The 24,315-nt window shown below is 42.3% G+C and overlaps 2 protein-coding genes across 2 annotated transcripts in view; one reads left to right on the top strand and one right to left on the bottom strand.

Annotated features, from left to right (window-relative positions):
- Positions 1 to 5,377, top strand: part of PTER (phosphotriesterase related) — a 65,021-nt gene extending 59,644 nt beyond the window's left edge. The window contains exon 5 of the mRNA XM_081226979.1: positions 4,146 to 5,377. Within this exon, the coding sequence (XP_081083105.1) occupies positions 4,146 to 4,356 (211 nt within the window). The 3' untranslated portion in view covers positions 4,357 to 5,377. The remainder of the gene's footprint in view (positions 1 to 4,145) is intronic.
- A 1,656-nt stretch (positions 5,378 to 7,033) lies between these two features.
- On the bottom strand, positions 7,034 to 14,345 carry C1QL3 (complement C1q like 3; the record flags this gene model as incomplete). The annotated part of the gene is made up of 2 exons (XM_081228911.1): positions 7,034 to 7,762; positions 13,758 to 14,345. The coding sequence occupies 2 exons, from the start codon at positions 14,343 to 14,345 to the stop codon at positions 7,583 to 7,585; spliced, it is 768 nt and encodes a 255-aa protein (XP_081085037.1). The 3' UTR covers positions 7,034 to 7,582.
- Positions 14,346 to 24,315: the final 9,970 nt, after the last annotated feature.

Genomic DNA, 24,315 nt, shown 5'->3' with positions numbered 1-24,315 from the left:
CTGAAAAACGTGGTTGATGTTGGGGGGACCACGGAGGGCTTGAGATGAGGGTCACGAGGTCCAAGCTGGACGGAAGAAAGTGTAGAGAGAGATGGAGAGGTGTCCAGGAATAACATAGCAGGGGAAAATCCCTGGATGCTTGAAGCAAGTGGGTGAATACAGATCGTGGAAGAAGGTGAGCGAAAACGTAGAAGGATGGAACTCGTGGTCAGAGTGGGAAAAGGAAGGTTGAGTGGAAGTAGTTCTCCATGGCGCCAAGGAGCAGAACAGGGTTCTGACTGTAGGAAACTGGTTGGAATGGGAGTAAAAGCCAAACTGGAGCAGAGAAGTGATGTCCAGAAACTGTGAGGCTCAAGCAGCAGGAGTTGAACACATGTACATTAGGTTTGAGGGGGGGGTCTTGAGCCAGTGGCCACAGCTGAGACCTCCTGAGGGTCTTTCCCCTGGGAAGTCGATCTTCACACGTATGCTACTGTCCCTGTGTACTGGCACACCCCCTTGATGAACTTATTAACAGTAAAATAGGCTTCAGGTTTAATATCATCAGAGAGACTTGATTGATGTTACAGGAGTTTTATATATAAATATGGAGACACTCAGCTCTGCATGAGCAAACTGCTTTGACTGTTCTGACCAGAATCGCTAGGGCCTTTTATTTTTTTTTTTCTACTACTCAAACCAGTTCTTTGTTAAACAGATTCATGGGTTTGTTCGTTTGTTTTGTTTTATGATTTTAATTTCCTTGCCCAGGAGTACCACTCAATACAGGCAAACAGGTTTCCTAAGAGCCCTACTAGCTTGGACCATACTCAGAGGTGAATATTCTCCGGAATTTAAAATGGGGTGCTGTGTAGACCTTTCTCATCTTTCATGACCTCGGAACCATGATTTCCCGATGAATGCCCTCAACACACGTTTTACAATTCATCTTGGAAATAGGAAGTTTGCTCCCAGGACCTGCTTTGTTTCTCTAAGCCCGTTTATGGCAGTGAGCTGTATCTTCTCCACCCCTATGCTTTCCATGACACTCCTAGACCTGGAATAAAAGAGGGAATCTGAAGAGGGAGGTCTATGGGGATATGAGCTTTCACTGAGCTAAATGCAAACATTCTAGATGTATGGAAATACATCAAAAAGTATATATATGTGCATGTGTGTTTGTGTATATCTATGTATCTGTGTATGTATGCATCCTTAATCTCTGTAAATTAAAACCATGCATTAAGTCCCTGGTCTCAAGTACAGCTCACGGTAATTACTAAATGATTTTTGGGTTGTGTGTGCATCCCCTTGTCCCTACCTCCTGGGCACCTGATTTTCATCATTCATCAGTAGTCCTTCTCTGAGCCTCAGTAATCTTAAAGCTTTGACGTGCAAGAACAGAGAAGCACGCTTCTGCCTACCTCTGGTTTTCAGCACCAGAAATTCTGTGTCTAACACCTGTTTTCAATCTTATGCTCCATTTCTCCATCTTATTATATCTCTGCCTTTTCACACTTTGTAGTCTCTCTCTAATATTTGTTTGCAAAACATTAACTCATTTGTATTTCTATAATTACTGTGATTTTTGTCTTCTCATCTGTAGTGGTTCCTTCCTTCTGGCGGTCTCTCTCTAAATACTGTTCTTCTACACAATGGCGCAGCATGTGAGACGATCTCTTATTTTAGGAGTGACCAGGCAGTTTTCTTGATAGTCAGGATATAATTATGTTTCTAGAGCCAGAACATTCTCTTTCTCATGAGATAACTGGTCTCCAGATTCTTGACTTAATGAGTTCTAAGGGTTCCCGTTTTGAAAGGAGTGTCTTTCCTTACTACTGAACCATTCAGTGACTTTGTGCTTCAGGATATGGCACAGGCCTCTTACAGGAATTTGTTTACACAAATGTGCCTCTGTAGTAATAAGATATCTCTTTTTCTCAGCCAAGGAAAAGAGACAAAAATGTTGAGAAAGGCTCAGAAAATATACAGGGGAAAGTGTACCCTAAAATTTCCTGTAAGGTGATACTCCTTTTCAGTTGCAGATCAAGGTTTGTCACACTAAGTTTCAGCACTGTGCATGCATCTGTCAAATCTTTCTCTTCTTTCATAAACGATCATATAACTGCCTTAAATAATTCCCTTAAAGAGAGTTCATTCCAAAAGTAACTTCAGATCAGGACTTTGGGACATTATACAAATTTTAAAGAGGCAGATAATGCCCTACCCCTATATAGGGGTAGGTAGGGATATAGGGAATTCAGAGGTAGGGGATTAAGAGGTATGAACTATTATGTATGAAATAAGCTACAAGGATATATTGTACAACATAGGGAATAGAGCCAATATTTTATAATAACTATAAATGGAGTATAACCTTTAAAACTTGTGAATCACTATACTGTACATCTGTAACATATACTATTGTACATCAACTATACTTCAATAAAAATAAAGAAAGAAGCAAATAATGATGGTGGCACAGCTAGCACTCTAAGTACTCTTAGGACACACGTGAGGTACATGTGTACACATGAGGTGAATGCAGATTTCTAGACAAAACACCCAGGTTGGCTCTTTTCTGGCATTCCTTTGGCCTGCAAACCTAAGATCTAATCTTTAAGTATAATTTCTTTTAAAATGTATATTCTCAGAGGGCAAGGCTTTGTGCTCAAGTTTTTTGATGTACTGGCCCACATTTTGCTTGCTGTAGTAGTTATTAAATATGACTCATGCACTAGAATGCCGAGAAATGCTATTGAAACAAAAAAGATACCTTTCAAATAATTAGCCCTTGGCGGAAGGCACTGCCCATCCATCTAGATCCATTTGGAAAACTAGGGATCAACAAGACAAGACAGAAAATGCCAGAGAACAGCCATGGTCTCCAAGCTGCATCTCCTGCCATCAGAGACCCATGGAAATCACGGCAGACACTGCCCAGCGTCCAGACCTACACAGATGGTGGCTGTCAGAGGTGACCGACTCACATTACAGATTACAGCACTTAACAAAGCCAAGAGGATTAGATGTTTAGACAATAGGCAGGAAGCCATTCTGTAGTCAACTGACTATAAATTTAAAGGAACAGCTCATTATTTATAGCAATCTTAATGAAATGGAAGGAAGAAGGAGGAAATTATTATTGGCCAATTTAATCCAATGCTCCCAGACTACTACTAAGTCAAAATTCCCATCGGCTGCAAAAGGACTAGTGCAGAGGGAACGTAACTGACCTTTTAAAAATGACTAGCAATCTAAAATATGACACAAATGAACCTATCTACGAAGCGGAAACAGACTCACAGACATAGAGAACAGACTTGTGGTTGCCAAGGGGGTGCCGGGTGGGAGAGGGAGGGACTGGGAGTTTGGGATTAGCAGATGCAAACTAGTATCTATAGGATGGGTAAACAACAAGGTCCTACTGTAGAGCACAGGGAACTATATTCAATATGCTGTGATAAACGGTAATGGAAAAGAATATGAAAAAGAATATATATATATGTATAATGGGGTCACTTTGCTGTACAACAGAAATTAACACAACATTGTAAACCAACTAGACTTCAATACAATTAATTTTAAAAAATAACTATCAAGCTCATCATACACCCTTCATTTTCAAACCAACTGATTTTACTCTCAGAATGTTTTACTTGTACAAAGATTCCTTTTGTTTCCCTATTTTAATCACAAACAGTCATTGATTTTACTTGCTAGGAGAAAAAGGAGAGACAGAATGAAATCTGAAAAATGGGTCGACTAAGCGAGGCATTTTAGAATGGAGAGCTGGGTACAAATCCAGAATAAAGTTATTTAATAAAATGCTAAAGTGGCCATTTATTCAAACTGGCATATCCTATTAGAATCTGTCTTTAATGCAGGATTGCCAGGCATTGTCATAAATATCACAAGCTAGGAATTTCTGTGTGCAGGGAATAAGGATCATGTTCCTACCAGGATGCGGTAATATCTTTATCATCACCACACAGTATTTATTAAGGGTCTCCCAGGACACGTGCCTAACCCGTGAAATAACCTCAGGCCAAGGGAAGACGGTATCTTTATGACAACGCAGTAGGTTTATGAGTAAAAAGTTTAGAGCACCCTGAAAATTGTAAACGTGAGACCGATGCCGTATAATGAGTTAACGTTTTTCACAGGGTACGTCTTCTGGTGGATGAGGGCTATGAAGATCGAATTCTGATGGCACATGACATACATACGAAGCATCGGCTGACGAAATACGGAGGTCACGGCTATTCTCATATACTTACCAACATTGTTCCTAAAATGTTGTATAGAGGTATAACTGAGGCTGCACTTGATAAGATACTGATAGAGAACCCCAAGCAATGGCTAACTTTCAAATAGGATGGTTGTTCTGAATTCATACCTTTGAGTATAAAGCTTGCAGGGAACAGACAGGGATTTCAAACCCACTGTGAGATATTAATCAGAGCTACATTGGACTGACAGAGCATTTCCTTTTTATTGCCTTCTCAGAAACTGGCTATTCTATCTGTACCTTTAGAGAGTTACTGAGCCTAATTAAGCCCTATTGTTTTTCCTTAACAAAATAAAGACAAAAGTACCCATATCCAAACAATGATTTACAGTCTACATCCCCTTAGTGGAGTTTTGCTTCCTTTTGTTTTGTTTTCTTAATCTATCACCAGCACTCCATGAGAAAATTTAAAGTGTTTCTAGTTAAATTACCCCTTTCTGGAGCAATCTAATGTTTCTTGTAATATTGATGATTCTTCTAATTATCCTGCTGTTCTTTAATTAATGCTTAATGAATAATATGGCACTTCAAAATAGCTTCTGCAGCAAGGGAAGTTGAATTTTGAGACTTTTTTTCCAAAAGATACTGTAATATAATTACCAATTCACAATGGTAAAAATATTGTGGAAGGTTAATTATATGCTGTTCACCTATCCATATATACTGATAATCAATCAGTTTTGTTGCCTGTGGCTTTCTGGTATCCAGTTTTCCTATAAATTTTGTTGTGTTTTGAAAAATTTGTACAAGGGGACATGAACACATAACATAGTACTCAATTATAAAAATTCAATCATAAAAGTCAAAATATATTACATAATATAGTTTAATGAATCATTACATTTATAATAACAAAGGCCACAATTTAATTAATAATATAGAATGCAAAAAAAAAAAGAGAGAAATGTTGACCTTATATATATTCTCTTTATTTCCTTTACCTTTTATTTTTCTTTCCTTGGGCCTGAACAGAGAACATAGTGTTTACTTATCTGAAGAAAATGTCAGATCTATTAGAAGTGATTGACAGTCTGATTCTAGAGCCCACTCTTTAAAAGACACCCAGCCCTGATGTTTCGTGTAAATAAAGCCTTTTTAAAACTCTTAGTTCATGTGTTCCGCTGTTTATAAACTAATGTTTTGGTTGAATCCTTTACTATGATTTGTTACCTAAAAAAAAAAAAAAAAATCTCCAAACCCTTACTGCCAATTCCTCTTTGATAAATACATACTGTTAAATGGAAATAAAATCCACTGCAATTCCTTTATGAGTTATCTTACATATTAGAAAGGCCAAATAGAATTAGTCATTATTCTTGATAAACGGGCTTACATGTGTTTAATCATATAAATCATGAGAGTTACTCAGACCAAGGCATTTAAACCAAGCAAACAGCACATTCAGATGGGAACACCAGGCATAATAACTCTTTTGGAAAGTTGAGGTTGGCTAAATAAAAGATATTTCTACGAATCAACGATGATCAAGCTTTCTGTGTATTAGAACAGAAAGTATCCAAGAGGAATGAGACAAACAGAACAAACTAATTCCTTTAAATGAAAAAAATGCAAATGTCCTTCGCCAGTAAAACAGGCAGATTTTCCAATCTCTGTTTTTGAAATCTACTTCTCAAAGAGTCTTCAAAGGCACCTGAGAGTGGAACAGATTTTTCATTGTAATAGTGGAAGTTGTCTGATAGTTAGGATGTATCAACATGCATTTTAAATCTTTTTCTTAGATTAAAGAGATGGCTTTTGGCAGTGTACTTTAACCAGAGAGGAAGGATTTACGCTACTCTCAAAACCTACTTTACTGTCAGCTTCAGTCCACCTGAGAAAAAAGAAAAAAATTGCTCATTCAAATGCATATATTTCATAAACACTGCAAAGGACAGCCACTTCGTCTCTGCAGTCCTAACAGTAACAGTCGGCCACAGAATGCAGTGAAAGTATTGATTGGCATATGGTAATAAAGAAGCCACAGACCTAATTTACAGACACATGATTTCTGGGGCATTTTAACCTCATAAAATTTAATTTTCTGGATAACTCTTAGAAGTCATCTAAATTATTTTGCTACTCCATATATTTTTGTCTTCCAAAATATATTTCAATCCAAAATAAGTCAAATAACTTATGCAAGTTTGTGTGTGTGCCTACACGTACATTTCTTTAAATTAAATTTTTGGGGCTATACAGCCATTGTGCCTACGGTATGAAGCCATATATATATTTCATCTAACATATATATATATGTACACGTACATATATATATGTAGCAGGTATTTGTATAAAATATATACACTTTATTGTCGTATTGGTTATATGTGAAATTGTTCATTTTGAAATAACCTCAGGCCATGACTTGTAGTAACTATTTGAAGGCCTTACTTAGTGTCCCCTTGGTGACGCATGCACCAGTGCAAATTAAACCTATATGCATTGGGTTGCGTATAATCTTTTGTTCCAAAGAAGGCAAAAGCCTCAGTCTGATTTAACACCAAAGAATAAATTTCTCTGACTTTCCAAGTAAACCTAAATGCATTCTATTGACAAACTGGACACAGGGGGATTTTCTAAATACCATACGTAATTACACATTTACACACTTAGAGGGTAATCCTATGATACAAGTTCAATCTCTACTTTTAAAGACTATCACCCGAAAAGAGAGGAAAGAAGATTCCTAAGAAAAAGAATGTGAAACATGATCACAGGCTTGGGAATTCCCTCAAATCCAGAAAATTCCAGGTTAAGGCTTAAAGTTGAATCATTCCCAGGTCTAGCTCTAAGGTTAACAGGAGTACAAGGCAAACAATTTCTTTGGGGACAAGCAGCATTATGTCAACGAGACCTCCTCCTGCAGGGTAAAAATCATTCTTCCCCACTCTATGAATGGACCCCGAGTATCATAATAAGTAGGTAAACTCACAAGAACCAAAGCTGACATATGGATAAAAGCAGCAAGATCACAGTACACCAAAGTATCATATATATTGAAGAAATAATTCAGTGTCTTAGATTTTTCTATAAAAATTTGTGATCTATATAGGACTTCATTCACATGGACACTAACAATAGGAGGATTTGCTTTGGCGGTAGTGGATCAACATCTGCTTATCTTGTTTTTAATATTTTTTTTTACATAATGTTTCTGAGTATACAGATGTGAGTCAGGTAGCATTTGAATTCCCCACATACACACAGCTGAGGTGCCCCGCATCCGGCATCCCCTGGGGTCCTCGATTCACTGACATTAGCCATACGAATCCAGTGTCCAAACTCAGAGTAATAAGCTTAGTTTTTGCATGATCAGTCAGCATAGATAATAAATCCAGAAAATGTGCTGTATTTGTTGTTGTTTCCTCCGTGGGCTTTCCCACCATCTAATTTGATGTAGACTTCATCTCCTGGCTCCAAATGAAGAACCACACTATTGCTCGCATAGTCGTAATTCTGATCAGCGTCTTGGGCGATCGCGCTAGCACGCACCTGCGTGAAACAGACAAGAATTAGAATTTGTAAGAGAGAATTCTCAGGCTTTTTCTTTTTTTAACATCTTTATTGGAGTCTAATTGCTTTACAATGGTGTGTTAGTTTCTGCTTTATAACAAAGCGAATCAGTTATACGTATACATATGTTCCCATATCTCTTCCCTCTTGCGTCTCCCTCCCTCCCACCCTCCCTATCCTACCCTTCTAGGTGGTCACAAAGCTCAGGCTTTCTTTTCTTTCTTTTTTTTTTTTTTTTTTTTCCCATTCACACAGCATCATAAGCAGACTGGCTGCCATGGCACTGAATTTAGCACAGCCAAGTCCACCTTGGCCTTGGGGCTTTATGAGGATATCTTTGTAACAGTTTCGACTATGTTATTGGAAAGGAGAGAATAGTGCTTTTGTGAAGGTGATTCGAACAGTCTTTGTTTTTCTTTATACTATATGTTGTAAACAATGCATACCACTCTATTCTCTTCCTAAATCATGACTTTTTCTAATTCCTTGTGACTCTGTGCCCAATCACTTCTTGAAATGGTCATTTTTTGCATTTTAATTGAAGCCAAGCAGCAATATCCTAACCAGCTGTTTGAGTACAGAAGTTCAATCCAAACTTCTGTTGGTCCCCATGATTATTAGAAAATTGAGATCCACAGTACATACAGACTCAAAGAAATCCCACTCCTGTAACTCTACTATACAGGAAGAAACAAAGAAAAATCCTTTCGATTTGGGGCTTTCAAAATCTAATTCAAGGGAAAGCCCCTGTACCCGAAGCTTAACTCAATGAAACATCCTTGGTTTAAAAGTCTTCAGAGTTCTTTCTTCTATCTGTGCCTTTTTATCACTTAATTGTGATGTGTGTACGTAAATAAGCTATTTAATCTCAACACATCTAAAAGTTATAGAAGGAACTACATTTCTATGGTTTGAAGTCTCTAGAATTTCTAAATTCTTTGGAATGATCTCATTGAATACCCTTTTATATTGAGGTGATTCTAAATGTGTGGTTTGCTTTGAGGATGGAGATTTGCTTCTGATCCACTCAGGTTGAGCCTGTGATCTCATTAGTGGGCTGACAGACACTGGCCGACAGTCCGACTGCCCATCATATCACGTAATATGGACATTCTGTCATATCCTCAGCTCCAATTAGGCTTCATATCCGTTTAGCTATGTTTCGATTCTGACTTGGAAAAACATTTTTCAATAGGCAGACTTGTACTTGATTGATTTCAGTAAAACATCTACTTTGTGGCTTGTTTCTGTTCCACTGTAATGATATTTCTCCGAAGAACACAGCAAGTGATTTAGTGGTTTTGTAAACCTGCACTATGTAATAATGCATGACTTGGGGTGCAATATGTGGGATTTTATCACTTGGCAAAGTGAGAGAAATGAGACCTAAGTCAAGAATTTCCACGCCTTTCTTTCAAAATTTAAATGACTGGTTTTCAAATTAAATTTTCATGTGGTATGTTCTCACATTAATGCTGAAATGTTAAAAAAGGAGAAGACTCTTTGACACTGCTGAACTTGTAATTTGAGTAGTATTTAAAAAATTTATTCCTGGATATCACATAGCAAAAGGAGAAAAGGGCTTAAAAGATTCAGAATTGCTTAACATTGCACTGACCCTAATAAAATGAAAGCAAAATATAATTATGCTCACAAGCACTGACTTAAACGTACACACCAATTTAGTGAGTTGATCTGTTTTGACCATTAAGTAATAATACAATTTAATGTCATAATATTTCCTAGGAATTAATCACTAGTTTATAGGAGTTGGATGCTTTGATTCATTAATTTCATCTAGTCATTAGTTCTCAGGGAAAAAAATCTACAAGGAGAAAGAATAGTACTCTTAGGACCTGTTTTTTTTTAATGTGTGGATTTTTAATGGGTGAGAAAAATTAAAATACTAATTAGCTATATTAGTAATATATTAATTATCAGTCTATGATATACTTTTCACCTATGATTAATAACCAGACACACATTTTTATTTAGTGCTTTAGGTATTTAGTATTAAGTTCTATGGGTATTATGCTTTAACATTGTTTTCTACATGAGGGCATTTGGGAACTGGGATTCATTAAAATCACTTGATTTAGAGACAACAGTCTTAAATATCTATCTATCTATCTATCTATCTATAAAATGCAATTTTTATTCCATGGGATATAACCACAAGCCCACAAAATTGTTACCATTATTTATTCAGTAGGTGTTACCACAAAAACCTGCAAATGCATTATTATGTTCCCACAGACTGGAAGGTTACCCTTATGGTTTTCACTTCCTTTGTTGGTTAAAGCCAGTGTGATTGCTTTTTAATGAAAGTGATTCTCTAAGATTTTAACCGTAAGACTCTCCCAATTAAATACCTGCCATACTCCAGAGTACTTTGCGTGATTTTAGTATGCCTGCTCACCTGATCATACTCTAAAGGTATAATGGGACTTGAAATTTCAAGCTGTAGTATCCAGCCCAGTAACTTCCAACAATTCTTCCTTTAAGCCATAAGACTATTGAGGAAAGTAATGCATCCACCCTGGAGGCTATTTTCATGTTCCTAAATGTACACAGATTTCAGCATTTTCTCTGACGGTATGATGCATCCTTTCCTTAGCCCGATATACCCATTTCTACCTAAATGTACTCTAATATCTTTCCATCCCATAAGTTCACTATTTAGATTCCGCTGATCTTTAGTGCACATTTCACAGCCCCTAAAAAGATAATTCATTTGACATTTCATTAATCTTGCTAATAAATGAATAACAGCCCACAAACTGTCTTGTTTCCAGTATATGTCATGTTCAATGGTGCCATAACTAATAAATTCTTAGAGTAAAAACTAGTCTTTAATTATTTTATAGTTCTAACCTTAAGCCAGTTTTAGTTTTTATTAGAGTGGCTTATTAGAGTGGTATTATAGTGATTGGATTCAAATAGCAGTATTTTTTATTCAGGTTTCCTGCTAAATGTATACAAACATTTTAAAAAATATATTTCCAGTCTCTATGGAAAGCTATTTGAGTCCAACTTTTGCCTTTAATATGCATTGTCATGGGCTTTTTAGACATGGTAAGATTAAAATTAGGTTGATGGTTTTATGGGGAATATGAGAACCGTGGTCCTTTTAGTGTTGTGTTTGTGAGGATGTAATAGGCTATGCTGCCTTAGCATTATCTTATTAGGGAGGGTTTATCATTAGAGACAATATTTATGGTAACATTTGCTAATTTAATTAATCGCTACTGATGCTCTCATAATGTCATTTTCATTGTACTTCTGTGGAATCATAAACAAAAGGTTAAGTGGCGCATCAGGTTAATTTACTGGCCTTTGATGTTTCCATCTGTGATCCTGCATTCAAACACAAAGCATAAATAAAATGGTTCTCATGTGGTTATGGTCCAGAGGCATTCCTCTATCCTAGAGTGAACTGCATTTTTAGTTTAATTTTTTTGTGCTTCTCAAATCCACTTAATCCATAGAACATTACGCTGACATGGATCTCTGAGTTTCTGTTTTATGAAAACAAATTAGGTCAGCTCAGAGGGGGGAACTGCCTTCCATCTAAGAAGTGATCAGACGAGCAAAATTGAAAATCAGGGATAAACTCTTTCTTTAATATTAATTAAAGAAGGATTTTTAAAGATTTCTCATTTGCAACACCTGCAGACCAGACTTTACAAAACAGTTCTATTCTAGATATAGAATTCTTTAACAGTAATATTGTAATAACCATTTTGCAAAACAGTCCGTGCTGAACTCGAAAGTATATTGTTTTCTACTATATTTGTTTTTCTGAATAACTTGTTGCTCACCTTTTGTAGAAGTATCAGCTTAATAATGCCAATGAAAAGCATTATACATTTTAAGGTCAGCTGTTGTGCCTTTTTTTTTCCTTCCCCCTCCATCCTCATAGAATGTACATGCTAGTATGATACAAAGAAGCATGCTACACTCCAAACAATGAAAAACTTAAAAAAACAAAATGCACATAGAACACATATATGGAATGGTTTTCTTGGAATCTTTACCTGGGCTTCGGCATCAACATTTAAACTAATTTAAGTGTACTGTTACCTAGCTTTTCATGCAGTTGCAATTTCCACATACTTAAAGAAGTGTGTTTTTATACATGGATAAAACTTGAATCTTATTCTATTTGAATTAATACCTCTAAAAACAATCTCTCCAGCCTGATAGTATTTGCCAGACCTAACCTTTGAGTCAGAAGACAGCCAATAAATGGGTGTCTCATCAGTGCCTGCTGAGGGGCTGTTCACAAGGCATTTTGTTAGGGTGACAGACACAATAGCTCTATTTTTGTACAATGCGTCATGGCCTTTTTAGCCATTTACCTATAACTATCCCACTGCTCTGTGAATAATTTTTATTTATCTTAATATTATTTTCATGCATAATAACTATAATAAACAACCCTGTCAGTGCCTCCTGGTGGCCATTTTTCCTCTTTTTGTTCTATGTGACCTTAGGGTCCCTTAAGCTATTTACTTCTGAATTCCTTTAGAAGTGAGGGGTGGTAGGTAGGGGGAGGGACAGGATATTTTGTCCTTCCTCTTATACGTTTAGGGTATTTGTCTTTCACTTTGGAAGAATTCTGACACTGTGAATTAGGACTTTGGAATAAAGTCTGCTTTTAATGTTGCTGAATAGAAACCTGGGTTATAGCTAGAAAGGTCTGAATTCAAGGGAGAAGTGACCTGAGCCGGAGAGCCCTTGTAAAATCACAACTGGCCACGGCAGGGTAGGGGAGCCACTCCCTGGACCACCCAATAAACAAAGTTGAAGCCCAAGCATTCAACCCAGACTGCAGGCTGCAAGGTCTCCCCCAGCGGCTGCTGATTCAGCGCTTGCAGAGGGTCTGATTACACTTTGAGGTAATTACAAATATTATTTTCCTCCCCCGATGAAGAGATGGGACACACTTTGGTTTTGCAATGACCGCGAATTTCTCAAGCAAACGGGGAAGTGGCCCCAGCATAACACTGCAGACCAGTGGCCCTTGTGGCAGCGCCGGTCGTCTCGGCTCAGGAGAGCAGGTCCTCTGGCCGAGGGCTGATCTGAGGCTATTTCACAGCCAAGGCCAAGGCCACTGCCGCCTGTGAGCAAAAGGCTGGGTTGGAAAGACCCTCACGCAGGCGCCCTGGGGCTCGCTGGCAGTGAGGCCCAGAGCCCCGGGGCTGGGCTCTTCCGCCCGGCCTCCCGACCACCTGCCCGTGCGCCCTCCTCCTCCAGCCGGTGGAGTTTGGGCTCGGTGTCTGCGAGCGTGCTTTATGGCACAAACCCGGAGTCTCAACTTTTCCTTTTGTTAGCGGCACTCATGACATCTCCCCCCTCTTCGGCTGAAATCTAAAGCAGAGTTTTTGCATCTCGAATCTGACTATCTGTGAGTTTCCCGGGGCTGGGACGCCGCAGGGACCTTGCGACCGCCGGCCCCGTGGTTCTGCCTCGGCCTTGGACGCGCCCGGCTCGGACTCACTCCTTCGCGCCCCTTCTTTCTCCCTTGGGCCCCGGTCTTTCTCCCCCGGGTCTGTCACCCTGGCACGCCCACTCCTGACTCCCCCAGCCCTCCCATCCCCGCCAGGGCCTGACAGTGACCCCGCACGGCTGAGGACCCCGCAGCCGGGGGTCGCTCGCTGCTCCGGGACTCCCCGCGGTGCACAAACTGTCCCGGGGACCGAACCTCGGCTTGCACCCCTCGAGGGTCGCGCGCACCAAGTGCAGGTCCCGGGCTCGGGAACCACCGTCTCCAGGCTGCCGGGCACTCTTTGGCGTGCGACCCTAGCCTTCCCGGGGTGGAACGGCGTTGCCCCTCGCTCTCGGCTCCCGGGAGCGAGGCTGCCGCGCCCTTCCTCCGCGGGCTCCCACCCCCATGCCCGGGGTCTCCTCCCTCTCGCCTGCACCTTCCCGCGCTCCCTCCCCGCCCTCCCCGCCGCCTGCCCGCGCTCACCTGGTTGTTTTTGCAGAGATCGGCCCACATGCTGGTGCCATCCCCTCCGCGCATCAGGACGTGGTAGGTGAAGAAGTAGATGCCCGGGATGGAGCAGGTGAACTTGCCCGTGCTGGGATCGTAGTGGTTACCGAGGTTGGTGACCACGTCGTCGAACTTGAGCACCTCGTAGCCTTCGTGCTGCCGCTTGAGGCCGGCGTAGAAGGCGATCTTGGGCACCGTGCTGTAGGTGGCGGCGCTGATGGCCCCGGCCGCGTTCAGGCCGGGCGCCCCGGGAGGGCCCGGCAGGCCTTGGCGGCCGGGCTCGCCCTTCTCGCCCGGGGGGCCCGCGGGGCCCGGCGGCCCGGGCTCACCGGGGGGCCCCCGCGGGCCTGCCTTCCCGGGCCTGCCTGCCTCGCCTTTGGGGCCCTGGATGAAGGTGGGCAGGGACTGCATGAGGCCGCGGTCGGGCGTGGCGGCCGTGCTGGGCGCCTTGGTGCCCCCGTAAGGGTCGCAGACCATGCGGCAGGTGCCCAGCATCTCGTAGTGCGCCGACGTGCCGGCCGAGCTCACCAGCACCGGGATGAGGACGACCAGCAGAAGCACCATCACCACCCCCAGCGCCCCGGCGGCGATCAGGCGCCTCCTGCTGCCCACCAGCCGGCTCAGCGCGGGGCGATCCTCTTCTCTGCTTTTGGACAAAATTTTGAAGGTTGGGCGGGGACCTCCTCAGAGCCGAAAACAGCCCCCTGCGAACCCCGAGTCCCCTGGGCGGGCGCGCGCCGGCCGCTCCTCGCCTGCTCTCGCTCCCCCCCAGCCCAGGCTGCGGCTGGGGAGGGAGCTCGGACGCCCGGCGACTTGCGCGCAAGTCCCCGAGCAGGGGGTGGGGTGCGCGGGGCGCCCTCTCGCCGCCCTCGAGCCCCTTTGCACCTGTGGCTGCCGCCGGCGCCGGCGCGGCCCCCGGGAGGGCAGAGCCGCCACCGCCCCTGGCGCTCGCCGGGGCCGCTCACACTTTGCCGCCGCCGCCGCCGCCCGCGATCGACTTTGCGGGTTTTGCCGACTGCGCCAGTTCGCACCAACTTTCCGTCTGAAGTTGCCTTTTGCTGCCTCCTCTTCTTTCGCTCGCTGGGATCGCCCTCCTCCTGCCTTTTTGGTTTTGTTTCTGTTTTCTTCTTTTCCTCCTTGGCAACCACCAGAACTCTAATAGATGCGCATCCCTCAAACCCCGCGCCGGCCGCGCGAGCTCAGGCCAGGCGCCCCCCGGGGGCGCGGAGCGGCGGCGCTGGGCACCGGCGGCTCGGGGAGGCTCCGGGCTGGAGCGGAGGGGCTGGCGGGCAGCGGCGAGAGCCTCACCGCCGGGAGCGGAGCGAGAGCGAGACTGAACGCAGAATTCTGCCTGGGTACCACCTGCCAGGAGAAGAGGAGGCTGACAAACGCGCGCCGGAGCAATTTATAGGCACCCAAGGCGCAGAGGAAGGGGAGCCGCTTTGGCATCTCATTGCGGCATCTGCTCTGCTCATCCCACTCAAAGGGAGTTTGGCATTGCTCTGACAATGTGGGATTTTTCCCCCCCTCGGCCTCTCTTTTTTTACCCCCCCCCCCTCTGCACATGGATGAACAGTGAGATTTTGAATACTCCCTTGCCGAGCCCAGCCGATGGCGGCGCTCTCGCTGGACAGATGGGGGTGGGGAGTGAGACAGACGTGCTGTAGCCTTCAGCACTCAAGAGTCACACCTAAGTCCCCTGTTTCCCCACTGCCTGCAGCCCCAGTTGGAGGGTGCAGTTGAAGGTTGAAAGGAGGGTGGCTGGGTCGACAGTATTTCTCTAATGGCTCACCCACCATCGGCGTTTCAGGTGTTTTTTCAAAATGCCACTTTTAATATAAGGAGAGCCCTGTAGAATTTTCCAGATGGTAGATGTGATTTTTTTTTAACCTTATGGTTTTCCTCACCAGCCTCCCAAAATGAAATAAGATGTTTCCCAGAGAACAGTAAGGTGTGTTGAACAGCCAAAGGCCGTTTCTCAATGATTTTAAATGAACATGCCCACCGCATAAAAGCAGGGGAGGGTTGGTTCTTTTTACTAACGCTGCAGATGGTGAGTGTATACATACGAACTCTTATTTACAGGCTTACAGTTCTAGCAACCTTTCAGGAGATTCAGCCATTGACCTAAGCTGCATTTCCTTAAAGGTACCACATGCATGAGAAATAAGCACTTGTCAAGATGCCTTCAAAAGTCTTCAGATGAAGCAAGCAGCTTTCACAAAAGTCCTGAGCAAGATCTTTTCCTAAGATATAGAAAGAGTCCTGTAAGTTTCAGAGCACATCTCCTGCATGTGTCTTGGGGGAGGGGGAACACAAGCAAAATATGAGAGAGAAGAGCTCCCATCTGCCGGTGGCGAACAGGAGAAGGAACAGCCTGGATTTATAATATTAACGGAAAGCCCCCGGAGTAGCTGTTAGGCAAGGTATCCCACCAACAAATACATAAGACACACGAGAACGGCTTTAAATAAACAAGTAGAATTGATTCGTAAATCATACTTTTGCATATTCAGGAGCAACGGATGTCAGTCAAATGTGGGTGACATTTGCTTGTCAATACGGGGATGATGGCTGGGAAGATGGTGACTTATTACACACCAGGGCGAGAATTGAAATGAGAAGCAGAAACAAATAACAAGCAAACAATAACATCCCCGGCGCCGACCAGGGGCCTGTGGTCTGGTCCGTGGGCTCCACAGCACGGACGGACATCCCCTCCTCTCGGCTTTCTGCCTATACCCCTTATCCCATCCCACCAGTTCAGTTCTTTCTTTCCTCCTTCTCTGTTTCAGAACAAAATAAGGTCAAATGGGGAGGCAGGAGGAAACAAAGATTCATTGATTCTTCTAAGAGAAATGTCAGCAGCTCGTCAGGTCTTTCCTGGGAGAATCACCACTGAGGCGCGTTGGGCTGGGAGGCACAGCCCAGCCCTGGTCTCCCCGCTCTCCATTCTCCCTCTCTCTGGATGCCGACACAGGCCCTGCTCCTGCTACTGGGACACAGTCCTTCTCACTTCTCAAACCTTTAACTTTTATTTGCGGGGGGTGCTTTTATAAACGTGTGTCTTTACCTTGGGCATAATTACACGTATATTTCACACTATTTTTGTTCACACGAGCTGCATCATTTTCACGTGTTTAAGCAGCAAACACATCATAAGTTCTCTCCTGGCTACAACACCTGTTCTCCTAAAATCTCTTCTGGGTTGCTTCTCAAAGTCACCTTTCTTTAGGGGGGTACAAAATGGTAACACATGGTGTCAGCAGTGGAGGGTAATATATTAATGAAACAGGCTCTTCCCTGATACACCAAATTATCAAACGTCATAAGACTTCTCTATGGCTAAGGAGGGTTGAGTGGGGATAAAAGGAAAGGTTTTTTAAAGGTAGAATTGTATAAATAAATTCTCATCAAAAACCTCAAGATACATGGAGGAAGCCTCAGCTCCTAGAGGAACCCATCAAGGCTGAAATAGTTGAGTTAGAATGGACCCTGGAAAGCAAGTCTCTACCTGCTCGCTTGGCAGATGGTGAGACTGAGACCCATAAGTCTCAAGTAGAAGCAGGGTCATCCCATGCACTTGCTGGTACACCTTCCTCTACACCACAGTATCCGTACACCGCAGCCCAGCCCAGCCCGAGACCTGCGGTACTGTTCCCAGGAATTCAGGCTTTCCTCCTTCTACTTTCTCTAATGCCAAAGCAGAGCTTGATTTTTCCAAGTGAGGGCTCCAACATCTCAAAGTTCTGCTGAGATTTGGACTGGTGCTCAATAGTCATCCTTCACAGCGAGGACACCATCCCCCGTGTCACATGGCTGACCCTAGGCTTTCCAGCGAGTGTACACACCTCGACAGTGCATGGACATTTGGCTTCTGAGTGAAGGAAGTTTAAATGATCCGTCTCCTTCCTTTCCTCCAGAAATGTCCCGCCAAGTTTTATACTTTGGGAGAAACTTCTTTTGTTCCCCCAAGATCTTCAGGGATGCCTGGGTTGTAGATGAACTCATGGCTGGTTCCTGCCACTTTTCACTGCTTGAATTTCCCAGAAGGTTCTTTGGAAAGTTACTCACGCTTCAGCCCTTATTCTGACAGTTTGAATAAACCATCTGATATGGCATATTACTCAACATCTTTATATGTATATAATAATAGAAAATGTGTCAATTAAAAAAAATATTTGGTTCTTTTCAGTCCTCATCAGAGGACCGAGTTTTCTCTCACAGTCGATATTAGCTTTGGAAGCAGGCCTTGGAATCTAATTTTCACAGGACTTCCCAATCATTTCTCAAGAAAACACCAGGCTCCATCTTCCCATTCCTTCTGCCCCTGGGCCTTTGGGACCATTAAATAATAAAGTCAAATACAGAAACCCAGGGGCTTCCCTGGTGGCGCAGTGGTTAAGAATCTGCCTGCCAATGCAGGGGACATGGGCTGGAGCCCTGGTCTGGGAAGATCCCACATGCCGCGGAGCAACTAAGCCCGTGTGCCACAACTACTGAGCCCGCGCTCTAGAGCCCGCGTGCCACAAATACTGAAGCCTGTGTGCTGCAACTACTGAAGCCTGTGCGCCTAGAGCCCGTGCTCCACAACAAGAGAAGCCACCGCAATGAGAAGCCCACACACCACAACGAAGAGTAGCCCCTACTCGCTGCAACTAGAGAAAGCCCGCGTGCAGCAACAAAGACCCAACATAGCCAAAAATGAATAAATAAAAATAAATAAATTTAATTAAAAAAAAAAACAGAAACGCATGATCTGGGTTGGGTGATGCTCCTGTGATTTTCACCTTTCCCACATTATTTCTGTCTCTTTCGCAGAACTGAGCAGATCCTAAACACACGACTTCCACACAGACGTGCGTGGCCACCCATTAATCTTTATTGAGCACCCACTGGCAGCATAGCCCTACACTGGGCTCTTCCAGGGCAAACAAATATTTAGTCATGAGAATGATTTCCAAATCCAGCAGCACTTCAACAGAAATAGCATTTCTTATAACAAGAAAAAAAAATAATGAATTCACAGACCCAAGGGCTATCTAAAGAAACAGATATTAAAAATGTAAAAAAAAAAAAAAATTGGGGCCGGATCAGCTATTGATCTTTAATTTCTGGGTCTCAAAATTGTATTTCAGGACACACACTCTTTTGACTGAAGAATTGGAGGTTTCCAGCCAGACAGGGTCTGCTTGGAGTTATGTAGGGAAGCTTTGGAATCAGATGAGTCTTAACTTGAATCTTAGCTTCCTCATTTAGTAGCTAGGGAAGTTACTTGTCAACTTCCTGAGGCTTAATTTCCTTTTCTGTGAAATACCTAAGTCAGGATTGTTGCGAAGATTGAGTTAATGCATATAATTACAATGATACTCAATGCCCAAGAAAAGCCCAGTAACTGTCAGCTTTCATCTTAGTATACTGTAGGTCTACTGAGTAGTGTATGCATGTCTATGAACTTGATGGCAGAACACAAGGCTCTCAAGGAGGTTAAAGCTAAAGAGTCAGACTTCAGACAAAGGACATCCAATGGGCAATAAGTACTACAGACTTAGACAAAACGAGAAAGAACACAGAAGTTCTCCAGGAGAGCAGCCTTCTGTGTTATAAAACAAAGCAAGACACGACTCAAAATAAAGATCACTTTACCCTTCTCCAAAGGAAGAAGAAGTTTCATAGCCAGGTCATTTGAATTCACTGCAGTCTGCTAGACCAAGGTTTTAGACCTAGAACCTAGTAGGGAAGCATTAGAACATGCCTTTTGTCCTCTGGAAAGTTCTCCAAATCCCAAGTGGTAAGTGTATTTAAAAATCACGGACGTGGTTACTCAGGACCTGAGCCTCTGGAGGATGACCCTCAACAAAGCAAACATACCAGAGAGGGCGGCTTTGTACAGGCAGCCAGAAGAGCGATCACACTGCTGGGGACCTAAGTCATAACCATACTCAGGAGAGAATTCTCAACACAAAACTCTCCACTGAAGATGGTGAGCTGAACAGCTAGCTTGGCAGATCTACTGTCAGAAAATGATCGAATAGCCAGATGGAGAAGGTAACTAGCACATGACGTACGACTCCGTTACAATATATGGCTTCAACTTGGTCTCCAATTCTTGCTATATCATTCCATAGAAGGATGAAATCTCTAGTATGGATATGATATTTTCGACTTGCCATGGGTCAAATATTATGGTCCCTATGACTCTACTTAATGCAGAATTGAAATGTTACAAAGAATGAGATCTAAGAGATCAGCAAGTCCTCCTAAGCTATGCTCAGGACAACTCAGTCATACAAGGTAGATGAATGAATTCAAGAAACTAATAGCACTTATTTACAAAACAGAAACAGACTTACAGATACTGAAAACAAACTTATGCTTACCAAAGGGGAAACGTGGAGGGGGGAGGCATACACTAGGAGCTTGGGATGAACATTCACACATTATTATATATAAGATAGATAACCAACAAGGACCTCCTGGATAGCACAAGGAACTCTACTCAATATTCTGTGATAGCCTATATGAGAAAAGAATCTGAAACAGAATGAATATATGTATACGTATAACTGAATCACTTTGCTGTACACCTGAAACTAACACAACATTGTAAATCAACTAGACTCCAGTAAGATTTTTAAGAAAAGAAACTAAAAGTGGCTGCCATTAGACTACGGGGAACTTTCCAGCAGAAGATGCATCCTAGGGACACAGCTCAGAAGCTGTGCACCAGACAGATGAACTGGTCAGGCAGCGATAAGAATTGAGGCAGTCTTGCTGTTTTGTTTTTAAAAATCTAAAGTATCATGCATTCTGAGAGGAGAGGTTACAGAGAGCTTCTGATGGAACCAGACCCTGCCCAGAGCAGCCAGTATTCCAGAAACTAGCTCTAAGAGTAATTAGGCTGCAGGGGGCGTGACCATCAAGTGAGGGTGCACTTGGGCCCACTCCCCACTCCTACTCCTGCCAGGGCAGCTGACCTTCAAATATGGACAATATGTCCTATGAAGAAATACTGTGTCCCTTGGGTATCTGTATGTGAATAGACATATTAGCTTTTCCTTACTTAATGCAGGCAATCTCTTGGGAGTAGTTTTAAATGGTGTAAAAATAGATAGAATTTCAAACCATAATCCTAAAAATAAATTGTGATGGTAGTTTAGATTTGTAATAAGCTGGAAGGAAGAAAAACCAAAATTTTTGGTTTTTCGGAGGTAACTGCATGTTCAATATAGGTAGATGAATACGCCAATATTTCCCATTGAAAGAACCTGTAATGATTCATAATGCAATTAATTACTTTATCTTTAGCTCTGGAAAGTGGAAGAAGTCAGCAAAAGTTGATCCTACTTAGACCAGGGTTTTGTGATTTTCTTTTTCCTGCTCAAGACCCAAGTGATCAACCTTCCACTTGTCAGTAACCACAAAGGTTCTCCGGTTTCACTCGGGCCCTTCTGACACACACTGGCAGGCAGGAAGATTCTGAGTGTGATGTTCGTCATTCTGGGTGTGTTAGCCGTTTACTGCCCGCTGCTGCCTTGTTGGGACCATTCCAGCAAGCCAGCAACTTCACAGAGGTGGGAACACAGACAAGATTGTTCATTTTATTACCAATGGCTGCTTTTGTGAATTTCTGGTAAATTTTTGTGGCAGAAAATTTAAAATTATTGGCTGAATTAGAGGGATTAACTGAAAATGTCTATTATCCAATAGCTGCCATTATGTATTTATATTTGTATATATATAAAATCGCAATTATAAATATTAAATATGGCACATTTATTATATTATCGTAATACAGGTATGTATATTATATATATACATAATACATATATGTATATTATATATGATTTATATATCAATATATTTGTGTGTATGTATATATATATATATATATATATGTTTTTTTGACATTTACTCTTAAGGAATTGTTTTCATGGGTAGGCAGAAGGTCTTAATGGTCAGATAATGAGAGCCAGCTATGGACCACCCATGGTGGTTTCTCTTTGTTGAAAGCCCCAGAACATGACCTTGGCACCCCAGACACATGAGCATTTGTCCTTGTATTACACAGACCACTGGTTGGCCCTCTTTACCCATTTCCCTCAGGGTTGAAGGAGGCATCCACATGGTCATTTTTTACAAAGGCCTTGGGCAGAAAAGAGAAGAAGAAAAAAATAGGAGCTAATAAGAAGGAATTTTAGGAGAAGTGTGGTCTTTCAGAGAAAATCATGCATTGGGTCTAAGCTACATAATTAACTTTTTCCTCAGAAATTCAGAGCAAGCTCAGTAGGGCCTAATCTAATGTTTTATCTGGCGTTTGATGGCACTAGTTAGAATGAAGTCTCTGGATAAGCCGCTTCTGTTATCTTCTCATTAATGTGTTCCATTTAATTCAATTTAATCTAATTGAAAACAGGCCAGAAGAGAGCCGGACTTGGCTGTCCCCTTCCTATGCCTCCAGCCTCTCCCACCTGCAAACTGTTTCACGCGCAATATCTGCAGGCACCTTCCTTCAGCACCTGCTGCGGACCCCACTGCAGAGCCACCTCTGTCCTCCCGACGGCTCCACCACCCACCGCCCCTCCCGCCACGGCATCATTCTCCCAAGCTCCGTGAGTTTCCTTCTCCTTACAGCACTGACCTCATTCCGCTTTGCCAAAGGCCCGTGTCCTTTCTCCTGTGACTGTGAGAAAGTCCAGGTCTTTCATCTTCGGCCTCCCACCCCTCCCCTCCCCCTACCCACATGCACCACAGACACGTTTACTAGGGGCTAAATACATGTTTGTTGATGTGAATTGCTGAATTGGGAATCAGCAGCAGGGTTTGCAAAAGAACTTTTTAAGACTGAGGAAATCTGGATGTACCGAACAAGCCTGGACTGGAAATGAGACATTTCCAAGGACTGAAAATTCTTTAAACTGCCCAAAATGTTAGATTAAGAACCCGATTAGTATCCATTACTAGAAAAAAGAAACGACAGAACTGAGAAGTAATCTGTACAAGAGTTGGGATTCGAAACTCATTAGGGCCTTAGATGTCAGACCTAACATGTGTTTTCTCTGCAGGAAGTGATAATGGTGGACTCACTGATATTTAGGACCAGTCCCAGTAGTTTAAAACCACTATTAGGTGTGTTTAACCATCGTATTTTCAGAACACTTTATAACTTGTGCATGGCGGGAGCAAAAATTCTCCTGTGATTACCAAAGGGGTACATGCATTCCCCAGGGATTTCTGTCTGAGAGGATGGCCATATGAATCACCTACACTAAATCCTCCAGTGTATCTTTTATGGGGTTCATCCCCTCCTTTCTTTAAGATGTGCTGAAACATTTTCTGCCTCTACCCTGTTTGCTGTCAACAAATAGAGACATACAAAAGAACGAAATAATGCCATCTGCAGCAACCTGGATGGACCTAGAGATGGTCATACTAAGTGAAGTAAGTCAGACAGAGAAAGACAAATATCATGTGATATCGCTTATATGCGGCATCTAAAAAAACGGTACAAATGAACTTATTTACAAAACAGAAATAGGCTCAACGGATGTAGAAAACAAACTTACAGTTACCGGGGGGAGAAAGCAGGGGGAATAAATTGGGAGATTGGGATTGACATATACACACTACTAGATATAAAATAGATAGGTCATAAGGACCCACTGTATAGCACAGTACTCAATACTCTGTAATGGCCTATCCATAGGGAAAAGAATCTAAAAACGAGTGGATATATGTATATGTGTCACTGATTCACTTTGCTGTACAGCAGAAACTAACACAACAATGTAAGTCAACTACACTACAATAAAAATTTTTTAAAAAGAGACAATATATTTCTTCTAAAATACAGATGATCATATCAATTCTTTTAAACTTCACTTGTTTCCAAAGAAGTATTTGAAGTTTCTGACAAGGAAAAAAAAAGACATATAAAATAGTTCCTTTGCAATAAAAATATGAGAACTAGAGCTATGTGATTGAAAGAAGGGCTAGACAAGGGAGAAAAAAATTGCAGCAGAAGTATTACATCCAGGACAGTAGCTGCTCTATAGAAAATCAAATACTTCTGTGTTCCCCAATAGCCAAGGCAAAAAGGGAAACACCATGAGTTACCTTTAGCTCATGATTTGTTAAAAGAAACATCAGTCTTTCAGGAGAAAGAGAATTTTTCCTCTCACAGAATTCTAAGAAGAGTTTATCAAGAAGGGGGTATGAAGTAATATTACAGATAACAGTCAAGGTGGTTTACAGAAAATGAAGAACTATTCCCCAAAGAGGAACTAAAGTAGCCCAAATCTTATTCAGCTTACTAGAACATCTTGAAATTCATTCAAAGAAAGCTGACATATTGACTAAGAGGCAAATACTGCTCCCAGAAAACACATAATTAGCAAGAACAGAATGAATGGGAGAAAGAGCAGAGAGTGGAGTTTCAACCGAAAGAGGTGACGACTTATTTTCAAATAAAAATCAAAAGTGCGGTAAACGTTATCCCTGGAGTGACAAAACTCAGCGAAAACAAACGCAAATA

The sequence above is a fragment of the Mesoplodon bidens genome, assembly GCF_964165515.1.
Source record: "Mesoplodon bidens genome assembly, chromosome: 3".
NCBI lineage: Eukaryota > Metazoa > Chordata > Mammalia > Artiodactyla > Ziphiidae > Mesoplodon > Mesoplodon bidens.
Note: the sequence above shows the minus strand (reverse complement) of the source record. Positions and strands in the feature narration are given on the sequence as shown.